Below are 26,085 nucleotides of genomic sequence, written 5' to 3' on the forward strand. Positions count from 1 at the left end.
TTATATTTCGGTTCTGAACTCAGACTATTTGCACTTTGTAGTGCCTGTGGTAAACAAAGGAAAAAGCTAGATGAAAGCCAGTGCATCTGAAGGGAAAACAAAGAAATTACATCTGAGAGTGGCTTTTATAGCCCACTTTGTTTGGATTTTCTTGAACCTTTAGTACTCAAAAGGTTAGTAATGAGTCATATCCAGACAGGTATATCTGTTTCTTTTCATGCAAGCATGTTTTCGTCCCACATGGTATATTACATGATTGATGTTAAGAGTGGGTTGTGATGTAATTGATAAAAAAAGTCTTCTGTGAGGATTTCTGGTATCTGCTTGAATAATATCTGCTAAAGTCTAATAGAGACTCTTTTTTTAAACATAAAATTCTTTTAATAGTTTGCTACCATAGATCATTACTATACATTTTCTGATTATTATTCTCTGAGTTAGCACTAAAGTAGCTGTTTTGAAACAGCTGAAATTATATTTCAGAAGAGATTTTCTAAGTGAAAGATACATTGAGAATTGCTCAACTGAGTTGAGCTGGTCTTGCTTTTCTATTCATCTTTTCCATTAGGTAGTGGAATAGAATGACCCAGGATATGTCCTAACCTTTAAGTCTGTTTGACTATTAAAATGCCAGATCAACTGACTTATTTTAGATCTAGAAACTTTTGCTAATGTGTTAATGTAGCTGATGAGTGTGAACTTTTTTATACAGCTACAGAAAGTAGTGCAGACAGTTGTCTGCAAAGAAAGTTATAGTACACTCTCTAGTGAACATGTAATAGGTAAAATAGCAAAACCAAAATAAAGGCTTACTGATGTATTGACAAATTTTTCAGCGTAGATCAGGTTATATTTACACTTTGATGTTTGATATTAACAAGTCAAAAATAATAAACTATTTCCAAATTATAGTATTTATTAAACAAGTATTTTTATGTTTGTTAAAGAGAATTGTTGTCATTTTCTGTAAGTGATGTTATAATGCAGTAAGTGTCTTGCATAGGAAAAAATAGTTGACTAGACATTTGTTGTGAAAAGTAGAGCATTTAGGACCATTAGTGATGTTAACCTGACTCTATCCCAGTCATCTAGCATCTGGTTTAGCTAATCTCTTGGTGATCATTGTTTAAGTGCCTTTATCACAATACCAAGAAAAGTTGTATGCAAACCAAACTGAATGAAACAGTACAATGCGTTAGTTGTATGGAGCTATGGCTGAATACTTTAATAGCTATAAAGTTAAGATGTCTTTTCTTCATCAGGTCACATTGATTTTAGTTAGAGTTTCAAATTAGTCATATAGGCTCTTACGTGTCTCTAGATCTGTGAGTATAGTTTCTACCTACTCTATTAATCTGAGAATTAGTTCCAGCACCTCCTGGAACTTAACTGTCTTTTACCTGGATTTTACTCTGAGCATGGCAGTAACTCAGTTAGCAGGAGTATGTGGCAAAGATGTTTTACATTTTTGCATTGTTTCTTTTGAGATGTCCATTGTGTGATTTGCTGCAGGCTGTCATTTTTGTCTGCCATCCAATGTATGTTGGCAAGAGAGTTGTGTACTAGTCTTTGTGTCTGGTCACAGAAAAAAATTCATGCATCTCAGCCAGACCATTTTGTTATTCCTTTAGAATTAAAAGCATATGAAACAGATGCAGCTTAATAAGTATTTTTTTTTTTATAAATAACATTTAAATAACTTAGAACAATAAAGTTCAAATACAACTTAAAATAAAGTTTAATGCTGTAACACCAGAAAAAGCATGTATAAGGATGGAAAAAACATTATTGAAAGCTGTATGCCCTAACAGGAATTATACAAAAGATAGGATATGTTACATAAAAAACCTTAATATATCTGAATTTTTGCTTCATCGTTATATAGGATGTTGGTTTGTGAAAAGTGAGATGAAGTACATTATTTTTTCCTATTCTTACTTTACATACACTATTTGAAACATCTTTTAGAGCAGCATTAGGTATTTGTTTCATTAATAGATAGGAACATTTCGTAGTAGAGTAAACTTAATTTTTCCAAACTAACTCTTTTATCTGAATACAACAATAAACATTTACAAGATTATATATTTATTTATTTTTTTTTTTCCTGATCATATAGTTTATGTATAGGATATCAATTTCTTGGGGGGGACGTATTTAAAATACTGCTCAGCCTCCACATTTACTCTTGACTTGATAATCTGACAACTCATTCCAGCAGCCTTAAAGTCTGACATATTTTACACAACATTATCATCTGCTTATTATTATTATAGCAGCCATATTTAAGAAGCAGATAACTTTTGTTCTCTTTTTCTTTTTTTTTTTTTTCCTTTTTTTTTAAATAAAATATTATCAGATAATCAAGTAATGACCTATTCTTCAGGGTAAATTAATTTAAGAAACTACCCAGTTACAATGACTAAGATAATGATTGTACAACTCTTTAGAATTTTTTACAACTTTTAGTTAGCAAATCTGGTTTTGTGTATATTTTCAAATCTTTTTCATGCAGTCTCTCAAAAATAAACATAGATGCGCAAGTCCAGCTTGTTCAGTTTCTCAGTAGTATTCCAGCCTCTCTTGATATCTTGTCAAATAGTCTTCTTTAAAATAATCTTCGTGCTGGAACTAGTTCTTTATAGCTCATTTGTGATTAGGATATTGCCAGAGGAAGAAAGTGGGATGCTCTATGTTCTTTCGTTGTTTTTTTACCTTTCATGGGGACCCCTTTGTGGTTCAAGGTAATAAACATCTCCTTTCCTTTGTGCGTCCATTTTGCAGAAGCATATGTATTATAATGGTTTTCTTCAATTAGTTCTATGAAGTTGCAGTCTTCATTGCATACCTTCTGTTGAGAGGAAATAACAAAATAGAATAAAATAAGGATTTGGGTTTTTTTTTTCAGATACTTGGGCTGTGAAAGATAGAAAAAGCATATGCATTATAAACCCCACATGTTATTAGTGTTTTTCCTAAAGAATTCGGGCTTCTGAAATCTGAGCATTGAATAGTTTACCTTTGCCTTTTCTCCCTTAGTATTCCACATTTTAAAAATGCATGGAAGCTCTAATCACTGATAAAATCAGTGGACATAGAAGTCTGGTATGGGATGTGCAGCATATATTTTACTTTGTTAGGAGTTTATTTTATACAAACTCAAAGGAGGCTACCTTTGAAAATATGTATCTTTAAGATTGTACATGATGATTATAGACACAAGAGATGTTTGCATCTGTACATTTTCATAAAAGCTTCCTGACTAACACTGATGTGATTTAGGTTTCTGAGGCAGTACCTCATGTGCACTTTTTCATTTGATGTGCAAGTGATTCATCACTTGACTGAGTTCCTCTCTCTCTGTTTTAAGCTGTATGACCCAAGTTTCTTAAGCAGGAAGACAGCATACTTCTGGAGGCTGTGCCTCAGTGACTCTTCTGGTCATTTCAGAAATGTAGTATCATACACACAAGAGAAATTTGTTTCTGTACCTTTCCATAGAGTCTTCCTGACTTGTTCATTGCTAGGAAGTATTCACTTTCCACTCCTTTGATTGCCACTATTCCAACTGCCACTGTTCGGATTTCTAGGATACCTGCAAAAAGATACACAATAAAGGCTGTAAAATGGTTGGTTGTTCTCCTGTCAGATTAGAAGGTTTAGCTGATCTAATATGCTGTGATACTTGTTATTGAAAATCAGCCACAACTGTTCTTAGAAAACACAAAATATTACATATTTAGATGTGCAGAAAGGGCTGGGCTTTGAAAGCCCTCTGTATGTGATCATTTCTGCACACAGCCACTTAAAAAATGGCGGTGATGGATTTTATGTGTATACTGAAGCTGTGATGTTAGTATAAGTAATTTTTCTATTTTCAAAGAATTGGTGTATCTTAGACTTTGCAAGGCTCAGGCTTTCATTTGGAAGAATTATGTACATAGACATCAAGGTTCACAGAATCTGTGTAAAGCCTTTATTTTGAAGACTGGTGTAGCAGTGTCAGCTCCTTGAAAGAGTGTAAACCTTAGAACTTGTGAGTGATAGAAAACAGACCACGGTGTCTTAAATAAGATAAAGTATTTGCTTGACCTTTGTATGCTTTTATGACTGATCAGAGCTGTAAAGATATGTGTATTTGAAAATCATTAAAATCTTCCCTGAGAACTACTTCTTTCAAAATCAGAAAACATTTAGAGTTGTTTCCTAGAAATTACTTTATTTTCATCTCACTGATGGTTATCTGCAATGGCTTTCTGTAGTTCCTATGATAGACTTAATTTACCTGTAACATAAAAAATATTCTTATGTTAATTAAAAAAAAAAAAAACAAACACAAAACAACAAATAACTTAGCAAAGGCAGGAGGACTTTGCAAGTTATTAAGGAACACCAGGTTGTTTTTAAGCTTAAATATTATTTGTTATAAGCAATAGGTTAGAGTTATTCTTCTGAGTTTGAGTCATTTTCTTCCATATCACAGTTGTGTCTGCTGTGGCTTGTTCTCCAAAATGGGGTCTTTCAAAGCCAGACAACTTCAGGCAAATTCCAATAGCTAAGCATGGGGGAGACAAGAGAGAGGCCTGTGGTAGATTGTCACGGAAAGGTGACTGACCTTCTTCTTGTACAAAACTTTTCCTCGTTTTCTCTTTCAAGTTTACAATGATTCTTCACAGCCACCACACATGGTAATATTTTTTTTTTCTTTTAGAAAGGCATTAAATATCTCAGATATTTTTTCTTCCATATCCCTTTTTTTTCATATTCTGGTTTCCTCTGCTTTCTTTACTGTTCTGTTTTTCTTTCTGCCTTGATATTTATTACTCATCTATCAGCCCTAGACTGTACTGATTACCTTTTTCTTCCTATTTTCCCTACTACTAGATCAGTTACCTCTTCTCTTTGTGTGTGCCCCGATGGGCATTCATCTCTGAACCCTTCTTTATTTCCCTATAATGCTAAGCCAAATTTAAGGATAGCTATTATAACTCTGACAAGCTTCGCTCTGCTGCAGGCCTAGCAACAATTCTTACAAAGGGTAATTTCTAACAGGAACTTAGAAAAATTGTACTAACTTTCATTTAAATTTCACTTTAGAAAAACCACAGCGAGACTGAAAAACAGATGAGCATCTGCATCTAGCCAAACAAAGAGCATAGCAGTGGAAGGGATCTCTGGGTCATCCAGTCCAGTGCTCTGCTAGCCTGGGAATTGCATCAGATAATTCTCTTTTCATAAACTTTGCCAATAGTAAATTGAAGTTGTTATTTCTTTGCCCCCAGTGTTTCCGCCGAAGGCTGTTCCAGAATTTGATTTATTTTAATGGCTAGGGACTTTATAGTAATTTGCAATCTGCATTTTTTCAGTGACAGTCTATAGCCATTTGTTTTTCTGCCTGTACTGGCTACTGACTTTAAGAGAACTTAAAAAAAATATCTGTGTATGAGTTTTATATTTACACAGCATTTAAAAAATGAAAGATTCAAAAGTACTTTTTAAAAGAAGTCATGATAATAGGAACTGAGATTTCCTTGAGTAAGCTGCTGTTGGCTGAAATTACAATAGTAAGAAATACTAATATTTTTTAAAAGGAAATGCCAGAACTTTGGTCCAAGGCAATATTAACTATTGGATTTTTACTTTGTTGGTTTTTTTTTTTTTGCTTGGGTTGTTTGTTGTTGGGTTTTATTTGGTTGGTTGGTTTTGTTTTTGGTTTGGTTTGGTTTGGTTTGGCTTTTTATGAAGGACATGGTCACATTCATACTAACTTGTAGGAATTGTTTTATTTTGGGTTGGGATAATTATTTTTCTACTTTATTCTCCGATGAGGCATAAATGTCTTTTATGGAGAAACTTTATACTGTCCTTAAAGAATGCAGTATAGGATAAAAATTGGGGAAAGATTTTCCTTTCTAAGCCTCCCATACAGCAAATCTGAATGACATCTATCAGATTTATATTTTGCTTATAATTTACAAGGACATGGTGTGTGATAGATTATTGTGTTCAGATGGGTTTTCATCTTACTTGTTAAAATCCCATTGTCCATGCAGAGCAATGCATTTTAATTAGAGACTGGTAAGTTGAGATTCACAAATTGTTACGTATATTTCCTGTACCATCATGTGCTTTTCACAATGGTAAGCAATTGTGTACCCTCAGAATTAGGGCTAGCTGTCATGTAAAGTAATGTTTGACACCCTGACTGTGAGGTGACAGGAAATCCAAAGAATGCCTTAGGTCCTTGAATGGCACTTTTTCTAATGATCCTCTGTGCATCTCTCTCATGAGGGAATCCTATTTAAACTCTCACATAACTGTGTCACATTAAAAATGTTGTAATAGTAGCAATGTTAATGAAGAAGACAAAAAAAACAACCCGAAACTGCTAACACAGAGAGTTCAGTAGAAATAGAGCACGTGCATTCTGGTTCTTTGCTCAGATCATGGCTATATCTGAATTAAATGGCCTATCATAAACTGCCTGTGCTTGTTTTTCTGCTCCCAGTTCTAGATCATGTCTCATCTTTTCTGATGTGTCTTAACATATCCCTGAAGGAGAAAGAAAACATGAATTCTTCCCTTTTCAGCAAAGTGTTGATGTGATTTAGGTTTTTGAGGCAGCACTTCATATGAACTTTTGTATTTGATATGCAAGTGATAAATCACTTGAGTGAGTCTCTCTCTCTGTTTTAAGGCATATGACGCAAGTTCCTTAAGCATTAAGACAGCATACTGTAAGCTCCCTTTTCCTCTTCTGGAGGTTGTGCCTCAGTAATTCTTTTCAGTCATTTCAGAAATGCAGTACTGCTGAAATTCAGTGCATTTTTTTTCCCTTTAAATAAATAACTTATATGATAAATCGAAACATTATTATTAGCAAACTGTGAAAAGTGAGACTTCACTGCGTAGTTAAAACTGTGATTCCTGCTTTTAGCTGAGAATTTTATTTATGATCTTTCAATATATAGTCTTTTGTGTGGAACTCACTTGTTTTATTAATCACAAATCACATGTTTAAATTTAGTATCCAATACCAGAGGTCTCTTACAGAACAGGACTAGTGGGTTTTGAGTAATATGCAATTTAATACAGAGACTCCAATACTTGAACTATTTTTCAAGGTGCTTCTGACCATAAAAGTTTTATAAGGTGACCGACATTTTCCTGCACAGCTATTATGTGCTGCATAATTCTCAAAGCACAAGTTCTTTGTTGAACGAGTTAATGGAATCTTTGACACTTATAAACAACATTATCTCACTGTGAAAACATCTGAACTACTTTTCTGTTTGTTTAATAATCATCTTGATATATAAACACAAGATAAGGATAATGAAAATCACAGTCTGTTCCAATTCTAAAACTTATATTTAAATATAAAAATGAGCTGTTACATTATATCATAATAAAAGCACCAAAGCAGGAGATTCCTAAAGGATATGCCAAAGAACAAAATAAGAAGTCTGTAAAGTAGAGAAAGTTAATTGTATTTTTGCCTCTTTGTTTCATTTCCTTTCAGTCTCTCTATTAAGTCAAAATACCATTTTATTTTACACTCTATTACATTATAGTCATATTGGTCTGTCTTTATATGTGTTCCTGGCAATCAATCACTGTGTGAGAAATTATGTAATGGTAGACACTAGGATATGTGGCAGATAGAAACCTAATCCATCAGCAGGTGTCAAGAGGTAATGAAATTGTCTAACCAGAATTGTGGCCAACTGCAGATATTTGCTGTTTCTTCTGTAGTTTCTGTAATCTGCTACTTGGCAATCTTGCCAGCAGGATGTTGAGCTAAATTAAATTTGGATCTGAGCTGATATGGTTATCCTTATGTTCTTAGTGCACATGGTTTGTCAAACAGTTTGTTAAACAGTGACTGTTACATTCAGCCAAGTCTGTGAATGTGATCTTTTTAGTTAGTTTGGGTTTTTTTCACTTCTCTTTCATATCGAAAACCTGAATTATTGCAATGTCTTCTAGTAAAACTAGCCAGGAACAACATTTGCTGTACTGTAAAGTAACCCAATAATCTCATTTTTCTAGAAAAGCAGGAAAGATTTTGCTTCTGAGGAATTGCTGATATTAGACTCAAAAACAAAAGAGTAATATGTTAATATAAAGACTAACTTTATAAGGATTTAAAAAAAAAAGGTAAGCAGAACTAACCATTTTTTACTGTCTTGAGCTGACATGAGCTGAATTAAAATAGAGTAGTTTCATTGCTCCTCTCCTTTGAACCCAAGTATAGCTGAACTTCAGTGTTCATGCTAATTCTTGTTAGTTGATTAATTGGAAGAAGATAAATCCCTAAATCCATAGAAAAGTGGCAACAGAAGTAAACCTACTATGTTGTGTTATGTTTATAGGTCATTTTATACATAAAGACAAAAAGTATATTCTTATTAAAATGAATAATAAGATTTCAGCTAACTCAGGAGATCCAGGACTTTATCCCGGGGACTAAAATATACTGTCAGAAATTCTACTAAGAAAAACCTCTTCAATCTGACAGTCACATCAAAAAGTCTTCTCTTTTGAAGTGAAAAGTTCTAATTCTCTCAATCTCTGTTCTTGAAAAACAAAAAAAGTCACCAAGATAGAGTGGGTAAGAGAAAAATCTTATCTGTAGATTGTTTCATTTAAATATTCTCTTAATATTCTCATATCCATAATTACTTTAAAGATATGCTGAAATTGCTGAAATGCTGATAACAAGAAGTTCGAAAGGCTGAACTTCAATGAGGTGTTAAATATCCTTAGTTTAAAAGTGAAAATGTGAACTGTGTTTTTCAGAAGGAGTTTAAGAGAAGACTTGAATATACCACAGAGTAACTGAGAAAGAAATCAGATTAAGGCCAGAAAGAGGGTGAAAAAAACCCCAAACAACCCAAAACCTGAAATGGGCATAGAAAATTGAAAACAACTGTAATTTCTATAAAATCAGCATGAAAATCCAAACAATTTTGTATGGTTGCGTGGTCAGTGTATCAAATGCAGCTTAAAATTCCTGTAGTGAATGAAGTTTCTTACAGAGATGAAATTCTGTCCTGTGTACATAAAAGACACTCAGCTGAGATGAGCTATAGTTTCTTTTTAAGGGAAGATATCTAGATGCTGGCAGCAGTCTTTTTAGCCAGTGCTGCAAATTGAAGAACAGATAGTTGATACAAAATCAAGTAGAAAAAAACCCAACCAACCAAACAAAAACCCCCAACCACACAACAAACAAAGCAATCCTTTAAGCTGACACAACAGTTTTACTGGGTGAAATATATACCAAGTTTCAGAGACAATTTGCATGGTGAGTTTCCTGGCATTCTGGTCTAGAATGACAGTGGCTTAGTGCTTTACAAGTAGATACTTTTATGTCTGGACTTAGTCCATGACTTTGACCTGAGAGACAGGACAGGACCTTAACCTGGAAATTCATGCAAAAGGAAAAATAATTGGAATTTAGCTACAACATTGATACAAAACTGAGCATTCTCATGAGAGAGAATTCCATCCTGACAATTTTGGTTTTAATCATGTGATATTATCAAGTATCTTTTTCTGATTTAATGAATATTTTTACATTCACACTTTCATCTTATTTTTATTTGTTAAGCTTTTTTTGCTCTAACAACACAATTTCACTGTGGTATTTTACCAAATCTTTGCTTCCATTGCTGCATATTTAACTAATTTCTAATATAGCTGAATAGGCAGAGTTTGTTTGAGTTTACCCATAATATCTTCAAATAACAGTATCCTACCTATAGTAAAGAAGTTAGAGCCTTGTGACTTAATAAAATTGGGTCATTTTGTCTTTAATCATTTGGTGTTGAAGTGGCTCAAAGAGCAATTGCAGTTCTTCCATCTATTGCTGTAAAGAAACCACTAAGTGCAGCCCATTACTGAAGATCCAGCAGGTGGTAACAACTTGCCCAAGGGGTCTCTGGAAGAGCAGAGATAGCAGAACTACTGAGCTAGATATCTCTTCACACACTAGAGAACTGCCCCAATATATCAGGTGATAAGATGTGTTCAGGAAGATTTCAGGTGTTTTCAGTCCCTTATCAGCTTTTCCCAAACATTTCACATGTTGCCAATACCCATAGTGTTTCTGGTCACTGCTTCTCAAGTTGTAAGTAGAGTTTCTGTAGGTGTTAATGCAAAGAGAAACTTTGGCATCCATGATTTCCTGACAAGATTTCTATCCCAGCATTTTTCTATTCTGTAAGGTATGTGTGCTATGAGGAAATGTCTAAGGGTGTGATGGAAACTGGGAAGAAGACTTCTGTAGTCTTCTGAATGCTGGAAAGAGGGGAAGAGGAGGAAAAGAAAAATTATGCTTTTTGAGGAAAGAAATTGAAAGTCCAGAGGCTAGGTTTTACTTTGCATTATTGTTTCTTTTTTTAAAAATGGCTCACTGATAATATATGTAATGCTGCTTTTTACAGTATCAAATGTTGTGTGATATTTACAGCAGTTTATATCTTGTGGTCTCTCTGTGTACTGAAGTTGCAAAAACCAGTCTATTGCTGATTTTTAAGGGGAAGGAGGTTGACTGATAGTTAAGCACTTGTGAGGAACATGTTTGTGAAACGCCCTTTCTTAAGCATAATTGTCCTAAGATTAAGTATGTGGAATTTGAGTTAGGAAAAGAGAGGGCAGAAGGGACTTGGATGGAGAATAAGTGAAAACAAAACGAAACTCCCAAATTTCACTAACTTGTGTTTCTAATTAATTAAATTTGGAACACATATTTATGAATTCAAGTGACCTTTGCAGATGATTCAAGGCCAAGAGAAGTGCTCTCATTATTGTGTGCAAGCCGGTGTTTAATGGTGTTAAATAGAATGTGTTGTTTTGTCTGGGATTTAATAAGTTAATGTTTGTGCCTCTTAAAGCGAGAAAATACAGATCACAGTGGTCAGTTGTATAGTATTTTGAAAACCTTTCTGGTGTTAGTAGTGCATGTGTGCATTTGGTGAGCCAGCACAGTAAATAGATTGATTAGCTGGGTTATTACTCTCAAAATGTTCTCTGTATTTCTTTTCTGAAAGTGAAGGAATACTTTCACTGGGTGGTTTTGCAAGTCACTGGTTTCGGGAAACATTACCCTTCTGTAGTTCTTTTTGGATAAGAGTATGTGTATTGTGAAGTATTCGTTTGTGCTTATGTTATTTTGATTCTTACTAAAATTTTTAATGGATGCATCCTAAACTTCATTTGTAGGTAGAGCAATTTGTGTGCTCATTCTCTCTCAAATCTAATGATAAAAATTACTCTATATAAAGGTATTAATAGAAGGGATAATACAGAATGGTTTGGGGTTTTTTTACCTTTCCAGATTGTTCTAATTGCTGGAAATTTGAATTTGCATTTATATTTTGTACTTTCCTTAGAAGAGAGTGAAAAATTTTCAGAGATGGTACCTCACAGAACTTATGCTCATAATCTTTGTAAGTAGAAATAGATGTACAAGTGCATGGTATAATGGTTTTCAAAGAAGAGATGATATTGTCTCCACCCTAGGAATTTTCTGTTTATGGATTCTGTTAATGATTAATTATGCTAATGGAATGCAAGCTGCTATGTACATTCACTTTAACTTTTTTTTATCACCTGTCATATATTGTCTTCTCATTGTGATACTCAGAATTTAGATTTATGGTATAAAGATATAGGAAATGCATTGCTATTTATTAATATGGAAGGTTAACATAGCTTTTATTTATTGGCTTTGTACTGTGTCCATGCGTGCATTTGCTGTGCATGTGTAGACTATCTGAAACGCTCTGGATATGAATATGACTATAAAAATGATCCTGCACATAAACAATAGATCTGTCAAGGATTTACAGTAGAAACATTGAAGCTACTGCTTCAGACATCTGGATATCATGGGCAAATATTCAAAGCACTCAGAACTCCTGGTTTTTGCTGTGTGTTATTTCCAAGCAGGAAAAGATGTAGTTGTCTGAGGAAAAATGATTAACAGTAGACACAGTCCTTGAGGACTTGGTGCAGCATGTTGTTCAAGGAGCAGAATTTGCTTGTAAGATTTAGTCCATGTGCAGAACACATTTAATTAAGAATAAGTAGTTGGTATTTACTTACCCTTTAAATTGTGCCTTCGTTGGCACAAAAAGAGATGGCATAGTGTATTAAAAAATTAAATAAAAAAAAAAAAATCAATGGACTGCTAAACAGAGGTCCATGAAAGTGGTTGGTTGGTTTGTTTGGTTGGGGTTTTTTTGTAAAAGATTGTTGACTTGACATTACCTTAACCATTAATTTCTCCAGTGTTTGCCTGTCCTACAGACTGATTAATATATGCATTGCTAGATAGAAGAACTTTGTAATAACCGGTTGTCCTAGCAGTATTCATTCACCAGTTGCCAGCTAAGTTAGTTATAGAATTGAGCCTTGTCAAGGTTTCTGAAAGAAACTTCTGACTTCATAATTCTGAAGATAATCTAAAACTGCAAAATGAGAGCCAAACAGAAGTGGGAAGGTACAACAGATAATTAAAATGAGTGTTTAGTAATGATGCAATTTTACTTGGAAGATGTATGTGTGTGTGTTTGAAGTTATGGTTGTTTACCTTTACAACAGAAAAGGGAGAAGCAAGCCAAGTTCCACCTTATGTTGTTCAAAGTGTTTACACAGTTTCACGTGCATCATCCCATGCAAAATCTGTCCTTTTGAGTATGTTTTTCTAGGGCCACATCATGAGAAGGGTTTGTTTGGAACTTCCATACTTAGGAAATACCTCTTCCTTTTCACTTACAAACTTACCATCTTTGTTTTGCAGTGGGAAATATTAAAAGCCATAATGCCTCTTCTAATTATTTTTCAAAGCCAATAAATGTAGACAACTGCCCATCAGTTTGCAATGCTTAGTAAAGCTCCATTGATGACTGTAGTGATGATTTCAGTGACCGTATTGCAATGAATGACTGCTGAAGTAGGTTAGAATTTCTGAGTTGCTTTTCTTAGCGTACAATCTGTTTTCTCTGTTTCATGTTAGCATTCTGCTAATCTTAATGAGTTTGGTTTATAATCTAATGCTTCATTTTTAACTGAAAGCGATAGGATGATAAAAATTGGTCTAGGATATTCTAATTCTAAATTGCCTTCTCTCCTTCTGTGTATATCTCTTCGGTTCAACGTGGTACTGTACTGTTGTCTTTCCAATATTTCTCTTGATTTGATCTTCAGAACCAAAAGGGTGTAATATTTTTTTTCAGTGAAGTAGACTGTAAAACTATGGAACTTTTCAATTTAGAGGTCTGACTTGTGAATAGCAGTACATTGTATTGACTGAATAAAATGCTGCCCCAGGCAGCCATTCACTTGTGAATTCCCCATTAAATTTATTAGAACCCTTCTCTTTGCTAATCGCTATTGTGCATTGCATATAAATATTTTTTTATACAGCACACAGTAATTTCTCAGTTTTGCAGGAAGCTGCATTTCTCTCCAATTTAAAGAAAATAAAATTGCCTTGGAGCTAAACATATGGTTATAATGAAAAATAATATTGTTCTTTAGAATTAATAGTGTCATGTAAAATCCCAGTCTTAATCCTCAGTCTGAAAAAGTACTTTCTTACTACAGCTTAATATACTGATATTAAAAATGGGAAAAAAAGGTTGAAAGGACTGTTTACAAAATATGTTTCTTTCCAAGCAGTAAGAGAATTGATGATTTCATAGTTTAGAGCTAAACTTCTATAACAAATACTTTGCCTACAGCTTAGATGAAGGATATTTCTAGTATATAAATGTTTTTTCACTGGGGGGGGGGGGGGGGGAAGTTTTCTAGCTTTTGCAGATGTTTAGAATCTAGCTTCAAAATAAGAAAATACATGTAAAACACTGCTAATTCTTTTTCACAACGAAATGGGGTACATCTAATTAGTGGTGCAAACCTTCCCAAATGTAGTGTTTCACCAAATTCTTCTGTAATTCAAAGGCATTTAAATATATTAATTTGTTCTTAGATTTTTGCAGTTTTGTATTTTCCTCTAGCAAAAAGCTGCTGCCTTGCTGTCTTGCCCCAGCACCACTGCAGATTAAATTTTCTTTCCCTTTTTCTGGGTAGACATAGTGACCGTATGTGATGTAAAATTAGCTATGTTATTTCTGTGGAAGACTTTTTCTGTGTATAAAAAGTCAAATTGCTTATTATCTGAATTGTGTTCTGAAGAACTTCAATACCAGATGCATTTTGTGTGATATTACAGCTTATTGCCTTTACAAGCTGGTTGCAGGTAGTTGCAAAGATGGCATAAACATAACATGGCACTATGTGCTGGACTTCGTTAAAAGGGGCAAAACTATGTCTAAGACAGAACCTACTCTTTGTTATGTGAATTATTCCCTTACTTTCAAGGTCTAGCTGTTTTGTTCTGCTTATTGTACTGTCTCCAGCTGTTTCTGCAACAGCTTTTGTGGTCCCTGAAGCAGGATTGACAGAAGCAGTGGCAGAGCTGTATTCAGGGCACAAGCTGAATCTAAGAACTGCCTTCCTGTTCTTTCAGAATAATTTAGAGTTAGATGTTGTTGACAAATATTGCTAAAAGCTTTTTTTTTTTTTTTTTTAAATGCTCATAGAATGATCATAATTACATTCTTGGTGATGAAAGCTATATTATCATTTTAAATATAAAGTAAAATGCATTTTTAATATTGAAAATGTTTCCATATGTAGCTAGTAACTAATTTATTTAAAATCAGTAAGATTGAGAAAGTGGATTCATAAGAAGGAAGGTGGCTGCAGAATTCCAGAGCGTGAATATATGCTTCAAGGCCTCTGGCATAAAAGCAAATAGTTGTAAATGGTTTGAAATTCTGGACAGTAAAATCTTGTTTCACACTGTTGAGAGCATTTCATTCATAAGCACTGCACGAGATAGCAATCTTTTCCCACTCTAAGTAGTTAGTTAAAACATAGAATAAGCACTACCCAAGCAAATACATTTTATTAAGTTTCCAAATCAGATCTGCTACTTGGTGCCAGACATCTATATGTGTTAAAAGCAGTGTCTACAAGAGCACAAGCAGGCAGTAAGTCACTCCTTTCAAGGTGCACAATGCAAGAAGCTGCTAGGAAAATCCCTTGCTGCACCACGGGGTGGGAATTGATAAAAAACATCTGGCTCACTCTTTCTGCATTCAAAACACTACTGAGCATAAATATATGTGATATGGTCTCTCAAATTGTTCTGGTTTGCTGACAAATAATTTAGAGTTAGGTGAACTTTCAAAATCTGTATTAGACCAAAAACTGAAATACAAATGAATAGGGGGAGAAAATTAAAACTCCCTCAAAATCAAAGTAATCTAATAACTTAATCCAGTTCTGATAAGTTATATTTTTTGGACATCATGTTTATTTTAAACTTGAAGCAGTTAGTGGTAATTTTTTTCCTCTTGTCTGCAAAACTTGACTATGGCATTCTGCAAGATGTCCTATATCATCTTGATGGAAAATATTATGTTGGTCAAAGTGTGTCCATTAGCCAACTTTTTTTTTGTGTTTGTTTTAAGTAGCTTTTATTCCTTGTTTTAATTTTGAACTTGTCATTAATTTATTTGTAGTTACACACTGGTTTTACCAGTCTACAAGTTTTGTCTAAGATGAAAGCTTGACTTTAGGGAAATTGATAGATTATTTGCCATTCAACACAGGCAGCTCTTTGAAACCTTGGTCTTTGTTTACATCATCAGATGTTTATAAATGTGTTACTGGCATCCAGTTAATCTTTAGTTGTCTTCAGGTTTTACAATTCCATATGGAAAAACTAGCAGCAGCAGTGGATAAAATTGCTCCTCTGATGCAGAAGCAGGTGCTATTACCAGAGCAAATTTACTATGGGAGTTGTAGCCAAATATATCTTTTTTTTTTTGTATTTGTGTGATTTTTCTAATCTCTCTTTTTAAATTCAGATGAATTATTGAGTTTGAAATTGTTTTGGTGGTTTGATGTGTGTTGGGGTTTGTTTGTGGGTTTTTTCTTAGATTGTTTTTTTCAGTTTTGACTTCAAATGCTTAGGAAATCAAGTGTTAATGATTTTGAGTTTGATGATACAAATATCCATGCACTCTTTTGCCCATGTGCATAATATCAGGAAGTCAGTATGAAAAATATTGCAACTAGTGTCCTGTAGATATCTGGAATCCCCAACCTTACTGTGCTTTACTTTTCTCAAGTGCTACATAGGCACAGGGTCCTAGCTTTTTAGTGAAAGTTACTAGTACCCTAAAATTAGAAAGACGGACTCCAGAACTACAGGCTACATACATTCCTGTGTGTTGTGATAGAATAGTGTGACATTTTCTTCTGAAGAAAACTTATCAGTTATAGCTAAAATTGAAAAGATAACAGTACTGAACAGATAAGAGAGTACAGGATCAACCATATATGAAATGTTTGTTTACATTTTTGTATTAGCTTGAACACATTTTTATTATGTATTATTGGTTTGTGCACAACTGACTTTCTCATTGCTTTTGTTCCAATTCTTTATATTCCTATGTGTGAATCAGTGCACTTGTTTATTTCAGTTAAATTATCATTGTTGAAATCAGCTAAAAATATATGAAGGCGACATATAAAAGGGACACTGAAGGTAGAAATCTGCTTTTTGCCTCTCCACTCGTCTTTTGCATTATCACCAATAGCCTCACCTACAGGCTAGTTTAAAAGGAAGATTTCTATACATATCTAAGGCTGCTTTTATCCACTTTTAGTGGATTAAGCATTCAGTATCATAGCTGAGGAAACTTGTGGCCCTGAACCCCATAAGCAAGGATGTGAGTTTTGCTGCATCTGTGAATTGCAGCAGTTAGTTTCCTTGGGCTTGGAGCATGCAGGTGCTGTATCACTGCATGGTGGCTGTTTATAATAAAGTTATCTGTGACCGGTCTGTTAAAGGATTTAATATCTTACATTTAGATCCATCCTGCCAGCCATGTTATTATATTGGCAGAATTCCAAATTTCCATCTCTGACAATAATAGAACAACCTGTTTGACAGACTACAGTGCAGTGTACTGGCATAAGCATAAAGACATACTTTTCTCTTGATCTAGAGAAAAATGGAAGGTTTCATACCACTCCAGCATTTGATAACAGCTTCAAGCACAGGGCCCTTTGGGAATGCCTCACTTTTCAGTTTCTCTGCTACAATTTGCATAATTCTTATTTTGCTTTTATATGTACGGTGTCATGAAGTTTTGATGAGCTCTGCAGATGTCATATATAAGGAATCTACAGCAGGATATATGGAGCCACTTAAAATCTGGAAAACAGCTGGTATGTGATTGTAGATGGTTTGAAACATGCATTTCAGCTAATGGGCTTAAATAAGGACCTTGTTCAAGCAGGGAAGAATAGTGTGTTCTCTATAAGGAAGCAGTGTAAAATGGTAGATATTTCTTCCACAGGCTCATAGAGCTAGAGGACTCGGGTAAAGGGGTTTCTTAAAGTGGGGTTTTAATACTAGCCAATGGGTTGGGTAGCAGAAGCTGTATGTGCAAATGAAAGGTTTGTGGCTCTTACATTTTTATTTTGTGGAGGATTTGCGCTAAGATTCTCTAATTTTGTGGTTAGCAGAATCAGTTTGTTGACCTTTTTTGGTTCTGCGTTTCATTTATGATCATTTCTAGTTCTTATGGTCCTAGTGTTTATAACCTAAAACTAAAATAAAATTTACTGTGCAACGTTGAACTCGGCAGGAGATTCTAGAACTGCCTTGAAGACCATGCAGTTATAAGGCACAGGGCTTGGCTGTACCCACAGCAGTATGTTCTAAAATATATATGAAAACCTAGTTTGTGGTAAAGAACTTGCTATGATTTTTCACTCTGAAGTAAACATTTATGGCTATTCCCAGCTATTAAAGTGGTAAAGAAAAGTTTTCTTTCTTTGAATAAAATATTTGTGAGCTCTGCTGTATTGCAACAAGGATCTGGAGAAAAAGTGTGGAAGTTGGCTGAGAAATTGATTGGGTTTTACCACACAAAGCAAAACAAAGTTCTTATCCTGCTTTTAACTTGGTCTTTTTGTGCCACCTTAATTCCTTCTTGACTATGAGTGCATTCTTGATTTATTTGTGAACGCAAGTGTTATAAAGTAGGAGAAAACCTACCAAATTAGATTATATTTCTCCTATTCAGTATAGGAGAAATGTAATGTAATTAAACAATGAGTTGGTTTCTACTTAATATAGAAATGTGGACCTGTGGTTTTAAGATTTTTATTTTTTTTAAAACAACTTACATGAATGTATTTCATGCAGAACTATAAATTTGCACATGTATTTGAAAAGTAACAGCCAGCTATTTTTCAAATTGGATATCCTAGATTGTATATCCTCTGGTGTATTGTGCTCTTAAGCCTGTATCTTGAGTAGAATAAATAGAGATAGCAACATTACTCCTAGATAGATGTTATCTGTGTAAGTCATTCTGACTTGAAAGTCAGGAAGAGATTAATGGTGGAACAGGAATTATATTTTTCTTTATGCCCAGCCTGTATTACCAGTGTTATGAAACCATATCTTAAAGTAAAAGCACATGGATTTGCAGAAGCAATATCCATTTTCTGGCATCCTTTTAAACTAACTCCTCCAGCCATTGATAGGCATCAGTAACAAAACTCTTACTGATTTCAGCAGAGCCAGGCTTTTACAAATGGCATGTATTTGTGTCTTTCCTAATATGGGTCTTTCAGCTCTTGAGCAAACTTTTCCTAATGAATCACAGGGTTAGATAGCTTTTCCACTAGTCAGTAACTTAACTCCTCCACAGCTGTGCAATATTTTTAACTTTCAACAGTAGATATTTAGACTATTAATGATAGTTCTCTATACTTCATCAGTAAGTCAATATAAATAGAGCAGACATATTTTGACTTTGTTGAAAAGAGAGCTAATTCTGCACTTCTCAACAATTACTTTCTCATGTGGATTACATGTCTCTGTTGTTGAGAAGCTATTTCAATCAAATATCATACACAGCACAGGAAATATTTTTTCTTTAGAGATCTGTGTTAATGGAAAAAAAAATACAGCAGAGTCTGACAGGGCTCAGATCAGACTACTTTGTACAATACCACCTGTGAGGTAAATTGCAGCCCATGTGATTGCAATAGGAGATGTGCCTTTAGGCATTCTTTAGGCATCTACTAACAGAAGCTAGCTTGGCATGCAGCTGCCAGAGAACTGTTAGGAGGAAAACAGAGAAACCATCCCACTGTGATGGGTCTGGAGCCAGAAAGGAGTAAGCTCATGAAATGGGAGCTGTAACTTACAATTCTACTTTGCTAAGATGAGTTCAGCTGAAAGAACCCATAACTGTATTGATGAAGTGTGAAGAAGATGACAATATAATAAGCTGTGATCCACAATCTTCAAATATTCCAGTGCTGTATACAGGCAGCAATGTCCTGCATTTTCCTATGCTGCCTACAAAGGGATGGTCACCTGCATTCAAATTCTGTAATTCACATATTTAATGGCTTGAGGGGATAAGCATGATTACTTTCAATTTGCCCAAAACTAGTGCTTGTTAAATTTTGTAGTATATGGACAAGGATACCCCGAACAAAATGGTATCACAGACAGAGAAGTGTGAACAGCTGATGTTAACTGGGAGAAAGGGAAAGAAGATTTTTGCAATGGCAGTCATACATTTTCATTTAGGCTTAGTAGCAAGAAAAATTATGCAACTTATGGATACAAGATGATAATTTGCAAGTGATTAGGAGAAAGTCAGGAAATGTGGGTTCTATTATTTATTTTGTCTCATGCAGTTACATAACAATGGCTACTTGCATATTTTTGAAAATACCATCTGACGTGACTTAGAAAGTGAAGTACTTCTGTTTGCTGTGGGGCTTAATCTGAAGTATTGCTTTTTGAAATCTTGTCAGCAATTTTAGAAAATTGTCTTTGGGGTATCTACAGATCCTAAATGAAAAGGACACTGCACAAAGTATCCACTCGTGTTTGCAATTATTTGCTTATAATAGAAGAAAATGTGGGATTAGTATTTAGTCTATTTCTTGCAAAGATACGTATTTATTGCATTCCAAATGGTAAGAAAATTCTGAATAATTTATCATAAAAATTGTGATTCATATAATTTCTATCACTAGGTAATTTTCTGCTTAAATGGTACAGCCACTGCAATTCATCACATTCTTTTAAATAATCTGGTTGGATCAGAGCTAGGCTGTTCAGCACGTTACTAAATTAAGGGGTTTATGCCTCATATGTTATGAATCATCTGAAAAATCCTGCTTTTGGTCTAATGCTAGTTTTATGATTTGGGTATGAACTGGGTTTGCTTCCAGTGTTGCCTCTGGATGAAAGTGCCATTTCAGGAATTCTCATTAAATCATTCAGAACATGTACTAGAACAATATGATTAAAGTAGATTAATTGAAATTCAAAACACTGGATTAGTTAGCTAAAATAATTAACAGAGCATGATTTCCTTGAAAGATGTGGAAACAGTTTCCTAGAAAGATGTGGTAATATTTTGTTTCCCTTTCTCTAATTTTGTTGCATGACAGTTATGTTCAGTAATATAGACTGAATTTCCCAAATCACTAAAAGGTATAGTGAGGAACAAAAGAATTTTCGTTTGCTGCTTATAATCAAGAAGTCTGAGCACCAGTTTGCTATTTGAACATTCTGACAGAAGTTGATGTGTAATAATTTTAAGAATGGTTTTATTAACAGCTGCATTATTTTCATTACTCAAGAGGTGTTTAAAGGGACAAGTATAAGTGTTGCAGGACTCTTGCCATTTACTTTATAACATGGGGAGACTCTCCTAGGGCTAATTTCAAGTCTCATAATATTTGCTTTCCTTTGAACTAGTAACTATTAACTACAAACTCCAATGCCAGTTCATCCAAATATATTGCTCTTACACTGTTGGGAAGGTAGGAAAACATGCCAGACAGTTTATCTTTTGAACACTCAGTAAGAAAACATCCTTCTTGACTGATGAGACAGATGCTCAGAATGATCAGCAGCCTAAAACCTAGCCCAAGGACTATTGGTGTGGCACAGTGTGAAAGAGAGTGAGAGGCTCAAAATGCCTGTAAGGTCGATTATATTAGTAAGTGGGAGGAAGGAGGGCATAGCCAGGTCCTTCTAATTAGCCAGCAGTGAGAAAGGAGGGTTTCTTAAGGGTTTTCTCCATGTTTCTTATCCGATGAAGCAGGTGGTAATATTAGTTTCCTAAGTGGGTGAATGGTCTTTTGGGAAATGTAATTTAGATACAAGAAAGCTTCTTTCTCTTTTCCTCTCTTGCATACAGTGTTTTAAAGTACTCTCAAGAAGGACTTGTGTGCCATGGAATAAAATACACTGTTTTCTTTGGTTTTGGATTTCAATCTTTGTCAGAAATATTGATCAAGATACCCATACTCAGAAGAAAAGTGAAAAGTACACTTAGAAGAATGGAGCTTATGTTAATTGGAAGAATGCCTTTTTGTCACCAGTTAGCTTGAAAACAGTCTCTTGAAGTATTATCCTGTTTCAGTTTTGATTAGTAACAACATTTGTAGCCAGAGTACTGTTTTATATTTGTCATGCTTGTAGTTCATGTGTTGTTAGAGTTGTGCTTAGTAAATGGCAGAGATTCCTCTTTGTATTCTGTTGGTATTGGTAAATAACAAGCAACAGTGCTGGCTAGGGAATTTTATTGGCATGAATCTCACTTTGGGCACAAGTATTTGTCCATGTACATATCCAAAGGTAGTATTACAATTTTTGTCAGTAGCCTTGAAAAATTACATGGCTGTGATGACTTCTTAAGTGCAGTTTCCCCACATAAGTAAAGGACTGCTGCTGTGTAAGATTTTGTGCTGACCTTTCTCACAGCATAAATCTGTCCCTTGTTGCAATGTGGCCCTAACAATCAGATCTCATTATTTGAATCATCATGTGGGGGATTTACATAGCTAGTTCCCTAACCATGAAACATCAGTGCTAAATACTCAAGAACTGCTTGGATATCTTTGTATCATCTTGCACATTATGCTCAAGCCATAAGCTGCGTAGGCTATTCCAAAGGAAATAACATAGAACATAGAATAAACGAGGTTGGAAGAGACCTTCAAGATCATCGCGTCCAACCCATGAATACCAAATGTATATGCTAGAGTTGTTGCTTTTGCTGATGCACTTCCCAGCGGTACTGGTATTGGTTGTGCTATCTAGGATTCGCTTATCCTTTCTATTTTACATCAGAGTTTGTCAGGGAGTACAACTCTTGTTTTCACCAGGTGTTTACTATAGAAACTACACAGGCACTGGATGGAATCTCTCCTTTCTCCACTCTGTGCTGCCTTCTTCCCTTGACTTAGCTAGATCCGCATTTTCTCCCAAATCCATCTGCTTAGTGGCTGTCTGGAGAGCCTGAACACCACAGCCCTTAGACTTTGCATAGATCACTCAAAGAGCAAATCTGTCCTCATAATGCAGTGTTGTGCATGTTATCAGAACTATGTCACCAGTTCACCTGAGTAGTTCTAGAGACTTCAACATAGATTCAAAATTTGATGTTGACTGGGGCTTTCTTTTTCCCCCCAACATCTTTGTCTCCTGAAAATATGTAGGTTCATCTATAATAATTTCTGTCTTTAACAGTCATAAAGTTCTCTACTTCCTCCCACCCCACCATAAACAGTTACTTCTGGTTAAAATATCACACCTCACTTGATATTTAAAGGTCATAATAAAAACTTATAAAATTAGTACAGGTTTTTAACAAAAATATGCTTCTTTTTTTAGCAAGTGGTGTTTTCTGGTTCAAAATACATTCCCTTCTAGTTAGACAAAAATCAAAACTCCAAGGTATCAAAAGGCCAAGGCCAAGTCTGGTCAGCTGCTTTTCATAGTCTATAGCACCTCCCAGTGTCTATTAACATGTTTAAAACAGAATAACTGCCTTACCATAAATGGATGTGAGTTCTGGATACCAGTTAAGCATGTATGCAATTAAAGGTTGAAGTAATAACACTGGAGGAATCCTTCCCAAAAACCCTATAGTTAGTGGGAGTATTCAAAAAGTGTTTTGATTGAAGTGATGGAGATGAGTGATTCAACTCTCTGTTGAAGTTATTGTGGTTATAGATGCTATGAAACAGGCATGTTTTCAGTGGTCTTGTTTGTGGGTTTTGCATTCATCTATCAATGTTCTGACTGTGCTTAATTTTGAAGGATTGCACACTGAAGGAAACTGTCAGTGTTTTTAACAAAATACCTAGACTTCTGAATAATTACATCCTGTTTCTGAGCTGTCACATTCCCATTACAACCTTAAAAGACCAAATAGTCAGTTGGAATAAATTGACATAGCTCTGCTGGCATTAACTGGGATTTACCTGTCTGATTACCTCATCCTGTTTAGAACATTGTGGTTTTCTGTTGATGGGCTGTGCAGGTACTGGATTTGTGTCATAGGCAGTGTGTGAATGCTGTGAAAGTTCTCATGTTATTCTTTGTTTCAAAAACTAAATAATAGTTAAGAGAGCATATTGATTGCATTGGTTGTGTTGTTTTGGTGTGTTTTCATGAAGTTGTGGGCCATCTGTGAATATCCACTCCCAACTTTTCAGCACCAATTGTTACAAATAATTTTTTCCATTTGTATAAATGATGTCATGTGTTATGAAAGTTTTAAAGTGTGACAATTCAGTGCTATGATTGTTAACCTCTATTATGTTATTGCCATAGGAATTTTCACTCTTAACTTTTTCTTAGCAGTATTTCCAAATTATATGCACCAAAAGGATAAGTTGACATTTCCCTGAGCTCCTCTCCAAAAGTTAAAATTTAAAAATAAAGTCAAAGGTGAAAAAAGACAATTGAAATACAGTTGCCAAATATAGTCATAGACAGTCAATTATGCAATGAAAGCAGTGTGCCACCCACGAAGAATAACAGTCTTCATCTGCCTAAACTTATTCTGATCTTGTGAGGAAAGTGTTCTAAAATATGCTACTAGCTCCTACATATTGTAGCGTGGAACACTATAATTACATACTTTAGGAAGTCTTGATCTCCCTGAGTTTTAAGGAAGATAGAGGGGGACATCAGCTTTGTTCTGTTCTCCAAGATCCTAGAAATCTGAAGAAAAAACTACTTTCAAATACTCAAGCAATATGGAAAGCTGGAAGTTGTGAAGGGAAATATCTGGATTTTGGGGTTTGTTTTGAGAGATTTACGGTATAAGGAATTAAACTTTCTACCCAATTCTATTTGCCAGTATGGATAATTGTTTCCTTAAGGTTCATCTGAGCTTCAGTTATTTTAGTTAACAATTTATTTCTCCCTATTTAAGTATTTAATATCTATAACATTAACAAACAATTCTTTTGTAGGTTTGGAAGTGTTGTCACTAATAATTGTTAAAGCTTTTTGCACAGAGGTGAATAATTCTTTTTCATAAAGGCAAAGAGAGTTTGAAGAATTTTCCCAAAGTCTGTAAGCAAATTGCTTAAAAGTTTGGATTAGCCTCAAGTCTCTTGAGTCTCAGGTCAGGGCCACTTCAGCACATTTTCTTCAGGATGGAGCAATAACATGCTTAATGATACAATACTGAAATTTTTGTACATTCAGAAATTGTAAACAACTGGGCAAAAAAAGCTGTGGGGGAGAAGGGGCTGCAATTTATCTTTTTCAATGTATCCTCTAACTGCTCTGGCAGTTGGCTGCTAAAGCTGATTGATGGTTCTATAAAAATGTAGCATTTCTTGTTTCTGATGGATCTGAACATTGAGAAATTCAGAAAAATTGCTTAGTCAAGGCTGAATTACAAAGGTGTGCCAAGGTCAGCTGAATCAGATTAAGCACAGTTCTGTGTAGCTTCATCTTAGATACATTTCACTGCTCATGCTGACTTTAGCTCATAGCCCAGTTTTCAAGCACATGCAGACACAGCCCTAATGGTGTAAGCTTGTGAAGCTGCTGCCTATGCCTGAGCCCAGAGGTCTGATTCTTGCCTCACAGAGCTCATGCAATCATTTTTGTCCTGTGTGAGAGGAAAGTGAGTATAAACAGCTACTGTTCAGACTTTACACATTTTTCATCTGGTAAATACCACAGAATAGACAAGGTGATAAAGATTCATGAGGTAAATTCAGAACTGATGAGCATTTTTAATTGTGTTTTGTGGCTACCCTGTCATACTGTATCAGCTGTGCCTTGATCTGGACATTGATAACGAGATCTGAAGAATCTTGCTGCAGTAGTTCAAGGCTTTACTCCCTCCTTTCTTCTCCTCACTTCCCCAAAAGATACTTTTATCAAAAAAAGTCAATAGAAGCTATAAGAAGACAGACATCACTCAGCTGCTTCTGTTACCTGCATCTTTGCTAAAACTTACCAGCAATTGGGCAAAAACTAAGGTATAGGCATAGAGTAAAAACTGGTTGAAATTTGAGACATGGTATCTACCACCAGTGCTAGACAATGAGCTGGAGAGTGAGCAGGGAAATGTCATATTTAAATCTGATTAATTGCTGTAGGGGAGAAAGTCATTCTTGGCACTGTAGGTTAAGTTTTGAGAGATATTGCCATTGAGTTAGATGTATTTCTGTTACAGCTGAAAAGAATAGCAGAGTACTAATGTGAAGCAAACTCACTTTCACATTAGTGAAGGTTTATCCTCTCCTGATGCCAATGTATTGGTTGAACCAACTGAAAAATCAATAATGCAGTTGTAAAGGTAGATGTTCAGTTTGTTTGGAACACATATAACCCTTAACTCAACCTGGTACATTAATACCTGCCTTTAAATGTCTAATTTTCAGCTACTGGATCTTCTTGCTCCTCTATTTATGTAGTGGCACATCATACATAGTCCTACATTTGTTTTACCATAAGACACATATCTAAAATGCTATGGGAAATAGTTTTGGTTTCTAAGCAAGTATGAGTATTTAACAACTAAGATATAAAGTATACTTTGTCATCAATTAGAGTTTAGGTTTGAAGAAATGGAATTAGAGTTCATTTCATATTGCTGAAAATGATGCTTTGTTGAATTTTGATCAAAA

The 26,085-nt window shown here is 34.8% G+C and overlaps 1 protein-coding gene across 5 annotated transcripts in view; it reads right to left on the bottom strand.

Annotated features, from left to right (window-relative positions):
* Window positions 1-2,087: 2,087 nt before the first annotated feature.
* FGF7 (fibroblast growth factor 7) overlaps window positions 2,088-26,085 on the bottom strand; it is a 29,291-nt gene continuing 5,293 nt past the window's right edge. For all 5 annotated transcript variants that reach the window (XM_068143764.1, XM_068143768.1, XM_068143766.1 and 2 more), the window contains exons 3-4: window positions 3,492-3,595; window positions 2,088-2,851 (exon numbers count right to left, since the gene is read on the bottom strand). In XM_068143764.1, coding sequence (XP_067999865.1) covers window positions 2,657-2,851; window positions 3,492-3,595 — 299 coding nt within the window. In that variant the 3' untranslated portion in view covers window positions 2,088-2,656. The remainder of the gene's footprint in view (window positions 2,852-3,491; window positions 3,596-26,085) is intronic.

This window comes from Melanerpes formicivorus, unplaced genomic scaffold, assembly GCF_026170545.1.
Source record: "Melanerpes formicivorus ecotype bairdi unplaced genomic scaffold, bMelFor1.0.p_v2 SCAF_10, whole genome shotgun sequence".
In the NCBI taxonomy this organism is placed as follows: domain Eukaryota; kingdom Metazoa; phylum Chordata; class Aves; order Piciformes; family Picidae; genus Melanerpes; species Melanerpes formicivorus.